The 10,573-nt window shown below is 35.1% G+C and overlaps 1 protein-coding gene across 2 annotated transcripts; it reads left to right on the top strand.

The window, feature by feature from the left end:
• Positions 1-10,324, top strand: tbata (thymus, brain and testes associated). Of its 2 annotated transcripts, none has more exons than XM_073866497.1 (8): positions 1-244; positions 2,591-2,746; positions 2,965-3,053; positions 4,825-4,992; positions 5,106-5,187; positions 5,645-5,792; positions 6,088-6,110; positions 9,875-10,324. In XM_073866497.1, the coding sequence occupies exons 1-8, from the start codon at positions 22-24 to the stop codon at positions 9,934-9,936; spliced, it is 951 nt and encodes a 316-aa protein (XP_073722598.1). In that variant the 5' UTR covers positions 1-21; the 3' UTR covers positions 9,937-10,324. The 2 variants fall into 2 exon arrangements, with proteins under 2 accessions (XP_073722598.1, XP_073722597.1); XM_073866496.1 differs by having other exon boundaries at positions 6,076-6,110; positions 9,875-10,322.
• The last annotated feature ends 249 nt before the right edge of the window (positions 10,325-10,573 follow it).

Genomic DNA, 10,573 nt, shown 5'->3' on the forward strand with positions numbered 1-10,573 from the left:
ACTTTACATTTTTTCAAGATCATGGAGAGGTTAGATGAGCGTGTGGGTGACGGTCCGTCCAGGACGGGTGTACAGATGAGCTCTGATTCTGCACACAGTAAGAGCACATGGGAGAATTCACCTTGTGAGACCCCGGGCACGAACAGGAGCATGACCAGAGGCAGTCACCGCTTCGGCTCACTGAGTCATCATTCATTCTTCTCCAGACACAATCCTCATCCACACAGAGTCAAACATATAGAAGGTGAAGCACAACTACACACATATTAAACCTTCAGCTCCTCACACGAGATTCGTGAGGTGTAAAATACAAAACTTGTGTTGCTTCATGAAATGAAAAGACTGTTCAGTTGCGTAATAATGTTTTCACATCTGGTTATCTTATAGTAGGGCTAGTCAACTGGGGCCCGCGGGCCAAATGCGGCCCTCCAATCATCTTAATCCGGCCCGCCGCTCATCTTTGTCAATCAATTTGTTAAAATCAGCCTGGTTACTTTTACCTTTCCACTGTACATGACAAATGATGGACAAAAAACATATAAGTATAAATACATGCGTAGATTAAAGGCTCTTGCATTGACACAAATTTACGATTAAACTGAAATTTCATTACGACTGCCACTAGTAGGCAAACTCCGACCATCATCTTTGGATGTAGTTTACAATTGAAAAGCGATTCATGAACATGAAGTGCAATTTTAGTCATTATGAGAAGAAGACTGACGATATTTTGTGAATACTTTAAATATAATTACAGTTATAAACAAAAGAAATGTAACCCCTTCAGACCCTGTGTCCACTGGAATGTACATCACATGTTTTGTGGTTCAAACCAATGAAAATTCTGATCAACCAATCAAAATAAGGCACACTGATTATATATAATAATAGGTCAAAGTAAAAAATATATATATAAGGTAAAAATAGGGGTAAAAGTTTGGCCCGCATCATATTTACAATTTTAAAATCTGGCCCTTGAAGAAGAGCTGAAATTTGATTTTAAAGAGAACTGTTTTTCATAAACTAAAAATAAAAATAGTTTATTCTCTAAAGCAGGGGTCTTCAACTACTCTTCTTTGAGGGCCAGATTTAAAGTTGCAAATATAACGCGGGCCAAACTTTTACCCGTACTCTTATATATTTTTTTACTTTTATCTATTAAATATATATTATTATTATATATGTTATAACTTATGTTGTTTTTGTTAATTTTTGTTATAGGGCATATATAAAAAAACATGCATTTTCAAAAAAGATTCTCATCTTGTATTCAGTATTTTGCCTTTTAATTACTGAAAACTCCTTATTTATTTTTATTTTTTAAAACAATTGCAGTTTAACATTACAAGAGCCAAATTTTAATAGGTCAACTATGAACATTGCACAAAAAAGTGCAAGTGTAAATAATCAACACATGTATTTATGTACAGCACTAACTGTAATGCACAGCTCTTATTTTGTTTATAAATGTTTAACTTTTATAAATTGTTTCATTCAAATATTCACAACATATATCCATAAGAGTCTTCTCCTAATGACTAAAATTGCACTTTATGATTTCTCTTTTAATATTTTAAAGATATATAGGCTAAACCGCCTTTTCATTTTACACTACATTCAGACACGACTGTCAGAGTTCGCCCCCTAGTGGCAGTCGTAATGAAATTTTAATTTAATTGTAAATCTGTGTCAACATGAGAGAGAAGCTCATTCCAGCCTTTAATCTATGAATATATTTATACTTAAATATGGTTGACACCCCACACAGCCCCTTTCTGAAGTGGAAAGGTGTCTTTACAGTAACCACAGTGATTTTAAATCAGACAAAGATGAGTGGAGGGCCGCATTTGGCCCGCAGGCCACTATTGACTAGCCCTGCCCTAAAGTGTGTTAAACAAAATGTGGGGTAATATTTCAGTTTTGTTACCAACTTTTTTATAATTTTATTTAACTTATAATAAAGATATTAACATAAAATTACCACTTCTTCCGCAGATGATTGAGTCTAATGTGAATGTGACTTCCTTACACTTACAGTAATAAGATAAAGTGTGAATACTGTACATCCCGGTTTTATTTTAAGAATCTGCCCACAACTTACTTATTTAAAGACATCACATGCTATTAAGACAGCGGTGAAGTTGTGCATGCAGTACAGTGAATGTAACCTTCACAGGAATCCACGCAAAACTTTGATGTTATGAGTTATGAGTGTAATGTTGCTGTGGGTCACAGGTGGGTTATTGTTGATTGACAGTTGTAGGAAAACACCGTATGAGGAATTCAAACCTTCACACTTTCTCCTCACTGTTTGATGTCCTCCAACAATAACCTGCCATCATTTTCTTCAGTTTTCCGTCAGAACTGTGTTTGAATCAAACTTTGAATTCTCGATGAGGACAGAAGAAAGATTCACTCACAGCAGGCGATCAGTGCAGTTTGTTGCTGCGGGGTGGGAGCAGCTTTTTATCAGACCATGAATGCAGACGAGTCGAGCAGGTTCCCCTGTGGTTCCCCCCTAAATCCCAGAAACAGAGAAACATTCCTACATCACACAGAGTTCTGACGCTCTTTTATTTCTCTACTGTAGGTCTGAATGGCAAGCCGGTGTGTATGGTAAATGATGACTGGTACGGCTATACCCCTCTCTATCCACATCCACTCATCAAGAGTCAGATACCTGTGAGCCGTTCCTCAGAGTTCCTCACACCTAACATGAGCTCAGATAGCTCTGGACAACGTGCGGGTACGTTACATTACAGTATAAACACACTACATGACCACGCTTTAAACACCAGTCAACATGCCGAACAAACCTTCTGAATACTAGAATAATAATAAAATCAAAATTATCTAAGAAAGAACAACTCTGACTGCTAGAAGATTTTTATTGTAATAAATTATTGAATTATTTTCATCTTCAGTTTAATTCTTAATGTCTCTTTTGTCTGAATCATTCTGCAGTGTTTCTCTCTGAGAGCTGGCGTGAGGAACTGAAAGATTTGGCCACTAAAGTTCATCTCACTTCTGAGACCCACAATGACAAGAGAGAGGTACTCGACTTTCTTTATATTAAAATGCCATCATGTTATCTTCTTAGGGGAGCTGACATGTTAAGGCTCCAAAAAGCAAATACATCCATCATTAAAGTCAAATTACCACAAATGGGTTTGTGTGAGAAAACAACTCTCATTTTGAACATATTTACAGTAATAATCAATACATCACCTATCCATAGACACGCATATGTACAGCAAGATAAATTCAAATATAACAGCATAATCTCAGTGATTCTTGCGTGTCTTGTTTTCTCAATTCAAAGTTATTGATTTGAATTTACCACCCTGTATGCGTTGGCATGACGGAGAGTAAAATTTGAGATTTTGTTAACACAATAAGGTTGTATTAGTAAACATGTGTAAATGCATTAACTAAAATTAACAAACAATTAACAATATATGTTTTCAGCATGTATTAATTCTTGTTAATGTAATTTTTAACAAGAATTAATGTCAAACAGTTTTTCTTCTTTAAATCCGCTCAATTAAAGTTGATTTGATGTTTGTGCTTAATTCTGTATAAATTAAAAACAAATTAAATGTGTGATGCTCCCCCTCGTGTGAATTATAGTTCCCCAAAAATTATAATTAGTTCTCCATAACCAATTTATAATTTACGCTAATTTTCAAGGGAAAAGGAATAGTTTATCCAAATATGAGCATTTTTCATGATTTATTCACACTCATGCTATCCCACACAATAAGGTTGTATTAGTACAAGTGTGTAAATGCATTAACTAACATTATCAAACAATGAACAATATATGTTTTCAGCATGTATTAATTCTTGTTAACGTCAATACAGTTATTTATGTTAGTTAATGGTGCATTCATTTATGTTAAAGGCGGGGTGCATGATCTCTGAAAGCCAATGTTGATATTTGAAATCACATAAACAAACACACCCATATCCCAATAGAATCTGGACCATCTTTTGATAGACCCGCCCCACACATATGCAACCCGGGCAACGATGTCAGTTAGTAGACACGCCCCTCACTGCTGATTGGCTAGAAGTGTGTTTTGATACTCAGCGCGCCTCCCTTTTCCAAAGTGTTTTTCAAAAATCATGCACCCCGCCTTTAACAGTTACAACGCTTGATTTTATAAATGAATTAGTAAATTCTGAAATTAACATCAACTACTGTAAGATTAATAAATGCTGTAGAAGTATTGTTTATTGTTAGTTAATGCATTAAAGGGGACATTTTACAAAACTTCTTTAAGATGTCAAATAAAACTTTGGGGTCCCCAGATGTGAAGTTGTAGCTCAAAATATCATCTAGATAATTTATTATAACATCTTTAAAATGCCACTTTGTAGGTGAGAGCAAAAATGTGCTGGTGTTGGTTGTGTCCTTTTAAATGCAAATGAGTTGATCTCTGCACTAAATTGCAGTGCCGTGGTTGGATAGTGCAGATTAAGGGGCGGTATTATTATAATAAGATCCCCTTCTGACATCACAAGAGGAGCCAAATGGCAATTAGCTATTTTTCACGTGCTTGTAAGGAAAATAACTTACTGGGTTGTTATTATAGCACTTAAACATGACAAAAGTCAGATTTTCATGATATATCCCCTTGAAATAATTGATACAAACTTATCAAGTAAAAATCAAGCTAAAATGTGATGTTTTATATTTAAGTAAACTGTTTTTAAGGTCACAAATAGAGACGGTGAGAATATAAAATGAATAAACAACACAGTGGTTTATTTTAGCAGAGAAATTTGTGTTTACTGGAGAAACAGTGCATGTCTTTGTAGAAACTGATAGAAGAGGAGATCCCTCGCAGGAAGACGCAGTATTCCGCTCAGTCCGGACGCATTATTCCATCTACATCCTGGGGAAAGAAACGCAACAGCAGGACATCACATAAACGTCTGGGAACACAGCGGCAACAGATGAATCCTCTCGAAGGAACTGAGCTCAGGGTACCACAAACACAATACAGTCATGAATATCTCAGCTACTCATTAGCTATGAGAAAAAATAATGTTCTCTCTCTCTCTCTCTCTCTCTCTCTTTCTCTCTCTCTCTCTCTCAGGTGCTGGAGCTGTTGTGTCAGATTTTGCAGACTGATTCTCTCTCTATGGTTCAGCAGTGGCTTTTGTTGGCTGATGAAAGAGGTAAATCAAATCACTGATGGACAGAAAGATGAATCGATAGAAGGAAGACTTTTAAATTTACTTTTCAAGATTCTACAGCTGCTGTCCAGACGAAAACATTCATACAGATAATAGAGGAACGATCTGGACAGCATTGAACCAAATAACTAGAAAGCTGCAGGAGAAATAGTCTTCTATTAAAGACAGCAGATTTGATTCTCTTCTAACTAATCCTCCACCGTGCCACAGTTATTTACCTGTAAGAGACAACTAATATTCAAAATATATTATGATTCAAGTACAAATACACAACCATGACCACGGCAGCAAAAATGTTCTCATTAAAACTAATTTGAAGCGTGTGTTTCCTAACAGCAGATAATAGGTTGTTTGTGTCCTCTCTTCACATATAGAGCTGCTAATAAACCCACAATGAAATCTGATTAGATGTGTGATTAGTTGTGTTTTCTGCTCATAGAGAAAGAACTGGTTCAGGGTTTACTCCAACAAGCCATGGTCAACACCAGCGCTCCGACCCAACAAACATCTGGATCTGATTTTCTGCCTTTAACATCTGATGATGTGTCTCGTAGTTCATCTGTCAGTCAACGTCCAAGAAAAACCAGGTGATATCTATATTTGATCAACTTCAGACTTTGATCATCTTCATGCCTTTATTCTAAAAATGGCTGGGTTATTTTTAACCCATAATTGGCAAATATTGGACAAAACACACTGCTGGGTTCAAATTGACCCAATGCTGGGTTATTGTAATCTATGGTTGCATAACAACAATTTTTAACTCAACGGCGTGTTCTGTACAATATTTACCCATTATAGGTTAAAAATAACCCAACAATTTTTATTGTTTTTGAATATTTCAGAAGTTTAATATGTGTTTTTGTTTAGCTCCAATCCCAGAGAGACGTCACAGGACAAACCCGGTGAGTTTTATTAGTCTGTTTATCAGAATAAAGCAGCACAATTTCTAAAATATAAATGTGTCTCTCAGGAATGCAAACATTTTTTCTTCTTTAAATCCGCTCAATTAAAGTTGTTTTGATGTTTGGGCTTAATTCTGTATAAATTAAAAACAAATTAAATGTGTGATGCTCCCCCCTTGTGTGAATTATAGTTCCCCAAAAATTATAATTAGTTCGCCATAACGAATTTATAATTTATGTTCATTTTCAAGGGAAAAGGTAGTTTATCCAAAAATGACCATTTTCTCATGATTTATTCACACTCATGCTATCCCAGATCTATATGTACAAATAATTTTAAATAAAATGCAATCATTTTATTTTCTTATGAGCTTTAAAAAGCACATTCGTCTTTTTTTAACAGTGGCTTAATATAGTTGTCTTCTGGAGACATGACTATTTAAATAGAGAAAACATTCATATTATATAGAAATTGAAATCAAAACAAATGCATATTTGCACTAAATTCAAAAAGGTGTCTCATTGGTAACTTCATCTTATTTGTTCTTCTGTGTCTTGTGACACATTTGGTATTTTGTCACAAAATGAGTTTTGAAATGACTGAAGTGCCACCACATCTGATGAAATGATTTCCATGTATTCAGCTGAAGATATGAAGTCATATAGATCTGGGATGACATGAGGGGGAGTAAATCATCTGTGTGCAACAGGACTAATGTGTGTGTAGTAGCACTAAGACACTTCTGCCCTTTGAGAAACTGCACATTTACAGAGAAATCGAATATTGCTTTCAGTTTAAAAACAGCTTTACCATCACCATAGAAACATCAATGAAAGAAAAAAATGAAAACATTTGCATAGAGAAACTTTGACGCATCTGTCAGGTGTGATGATAAAAGCGAGCAGAATTTCTGGAAATGATTTCTGTTAGAGCTGAACTCAAATAAACATCAGTTTGCTACATTCTAATAATGAGCAAAGAGCTTTAGTTTGTGGTTACTATAGCAACACACACAGACACACACACACACACACACACACACACACACACACACACAAACACACAAAAAAACACACACACACACACACACACACACACACACACACACACACACACACACACACACACACACACACACACACACCTTAAAGGGCACCCCACTGTAAAACCCAACAAGTTCAGAGTACTCAAAACTTTTGTGGAAACTCATTACCTAAAACAATTTAAGTTTTTAACAATTAACAATTTTTACAATTACACTTAATCCAAACTTAAAATTTTATATTTCATTGTATTTTTATTTAAATCAGTGTTTTTTAAACTTTTTCGGCATGCGGCCCCCCCTTGTGTACGGTGCATCCTTTGTGGCCCCTCTTAAGATAATTTATGACATAAAACATTACAAAACTTAAAATCTGAATAAAACAAAACATATTTACTGAATTTAAATGAATATATCATCTCAGCGCCCTCCAGGGGTCATGACCGCATATTTAAAACTACTGTTTAAAGTAGTGTTTATCATGGATTTATTTTGGTTTGAGTTTGTGGAACTCAAATGATGAAATCATAAACACACATAAAACTTTTAAGTTGAATTAACTTTTTTTACTAGTTGGAGTACAGTTGACTCATTTTAAATGAGTACATGTATTGTTCGATTTAAAGTGATAGGGGAAAGCGCTTTTTGGTTTTGTCTCAATCATTCAAAAAATATTTGGGTTTGATTAATTATATTTTTACACAAGCGACACACACATCTCTGCTACAAATGACCATTTGAAGTTTGTTTCTAGTACTTACCATTCTTGGACAATTACACCAAACATAACAGAAGCAAAACGTTACAACTTACCCCATAGAAAGTTTGCAGGCAAATATTTCAATACTATTTTGTCTATATGCTTGAAGTGGATATTGTTTTTATATCTGTCTGTAATAGACAGGTATCCGCACTGTATTCATTCATCCAGCCCTTTTCTAACAATAGTTCAATTATAAATAAATACAAATGTTGTCTAAATATGTGAGAAAAAGCAGCACAATTATGACACAAATATATTTTATTAATATTAAAGATATGAAAAAAAATACATTTGACACACAATTTTGAACGGACGGGCACATTTATTTTGTTGGCAGCCAGCAATCATTCGTGTGTAGCCTATTTAAAACAACGGCAGAATTCCGCTAATGTTAGCTGTTTTTATCGTAACTGCTAAGGGGTTAGTTGTAAAATATTTACAAGCTCACCAAAACAATTGCTAAGAGCTGCAGACATAGTTTTTTTGTGATTGTTGCGACAAAAATCCTCGATTTTGCGGCACGTTTTCTTAAAAAATGCGATGGAATATGCGGGATATTTATGCGATGGAATTGCGTGAATTTGCGAAAATTGCGGAACTTGCAAAAACTGCGGAAACTTGCAAAAGCTGCAATGATGTTCACGTCACATAATCCCGTCACTTCATAACGTTCCCATGGCAATAGAGGACACGGCTGCGCTTTTGGGAAGTAAATGCAACATTTTTCAACTTTCTGCTAATATATATGTGACTTTTTGCTACGAAAGTGCATCGTATTTGGAAAAAATGCAGCCCCGCATAAATATGGGGACTTTGGCTGATTATGCAATATATCGCACGATCGCACAATCACATTTTTCTGGAGGGACTGATATTTTAAAATGATGCTATGTTTTAGTCAACAAGACACTGATTATTATGAAATAGCATTGGATTTGGTATCTTACACACTAACTTAGAAACCAAAAAAAAAAAAACATGAAAAAAATTTGATGAAAAAATGCTTACATGCCACCAAAACACTTTTTCATCAATAACTCTCTGGAAAAACATTATATATTACCAATAATTTGCGGGAGATTGTCTTTTAGAAAAAATACTGGAAAAACAAAACGCTCAACCTTGTGCAACAATGTAAACAGTCCGTGTTACAACTAACCTCGCGTTAGTTTTTGCCTCGCACACCCTTATTATGCTCATTTTTACAAGATGTGATAAAAGTCTCAGATGTGTCCAGAAGTTTTAGCTCAAAATACCCCACAGATCATTTATTATAGCATGTTCAAAAATGACCCTATTTAGTTGGAAGAAAAATCATGTTATTTTTATGTCTGTACCTTTAAATGCAAATGAGCTACACAGCTCCTCATACCAAAAGAGACAGTGAGCGCTTTTTTGAAAAGAAGGAGTGAAAAGAAGGAGTGGGTGGATGTTTTTCATTGTAGTGTTGTTGTGTTCACGCGCTGCCAGCACACATTTATGTCCAAACACCATGTAAACGTGGATTTTAAATAATAGGGGCCCTTTAAAAGCGAGCATTGCTTTCACACAGTAACGTACATTTCTGCTCTCATTGTAATGAATGTAATCATTTGTTCTGTTTGTGAAATGACTTTTCTTTTTCGTTGACTTGGTCCTGGTTATTCATGTAAAGAATTAGCAATAATTCAGCTCTTCCTTGCAGTGATTCTCAAACGTTTTAGCGTGTGCCCCACTCCCAAAACAAATTATTGACCAAACAATCTCAAACTTAGAATTTGAATTAAACAAAATGTATAAAATGATACAATGCAGTGCTGTTGGTTGTAGCTCAATTTTTCTATAAATTAAAATATAAAACTGAGGCCCCCAGCACGTTGCAGGTAATTCAGTCTGTTGTAAATCTTGCCAACAATGCAGATGCAATGCAGTAATGTAAAGTAAAACACAGTTTTGTTTTATTTTATTTTATTTTACAGAACGCATCGGTGAAGCAGAAGTTCTTACAATTCGTCCAGAGAGCACACAACCTCAATCATGAATTATGATGTTTTACTCAACAACTGATACAGTTGTTGTTTTAGCATTTGTATATCTTAATCATCCATATAGATGTAGTTCAATATTAATTTCTCATTTCTTACAAATAAAGCATATAAACGCTGAGGTGTTCATGAGCAACTTTTATTATCCACCTGCTATGTGTTTACAAGGCACATTATTTGTTAGGTCACAAAGATAAAGATGTAAAGATGTCTTCTAAAAATCTACACACACAAGACTACTGGAGTGTTTTCTCAAGAGTCTCAACCAAGATATTGAAGAGATCAATTTGTGAATTTGTCAGCATCTGTTGTTTCCCTCTGATTCTGAATCTCCATCACTGTAACCATGGTGATGGATGCGGGCGTCATGTCATGTCATGCCATACACATTGTTGCCAAAATAAGAAAAGAAAAACATTCTTTGGAGCAAATTGACTGTTACAAAAAGCACAATTTCACGGCTGATGAAGGAATGATAATGGTACTTAGATATGAAATGGAGGGTTGTCACTTTTAGCTTTCACATTACTGCCGTACACGTGCTGCCTTTTGCTGTGGTGTCCTCTGTGTTTGAAAACATCTGGAGACCATTTTGCTTTTTATAGTGTTTATAAAAACAGAAACTTGCTTGTA

Source organism: Misgurnus anguillicaudatus, chromosome 4 (genome assembly GCF_027580225.2).
Source record: "Misgurnus anguillicaudatus chromosome 4, ASM2758022v2, whole genome shotgun sequence".
In the NCBI taxonomy this organism is placed as follows: Eukaryota; Metazoa; Chordata; class Actinopteri; order Cypriniformes; family Cobitidae; genus Misgurnus; species Misgurnus anguillicaudatus.

Excerpts from the sequence above, each read along its gene's own strand:
- tbata (XM_073866496.1), top strand. The coding sequence starts at position 22 with ATGGAGAGGTTAGATGAGCGTGTGGGTGACGGTCCGTCCAGGACGGGT. Across the intron at positions 2,747-2,964 it reads TAGCTCTGGACAACGTGCGG|TGTTTCTCTCTGAGAGCTGG; the intron begins GTACGTTACATT and ends ATCATTCTGCAG. Across the intron at positions 3,054-4,824 it reads CCCACAATGACAAGAGAGAG|AAACTGATAGAAGAGGAGAT; the intron begins GTACTCGACTTT and ends ATGTCTTTGTAG.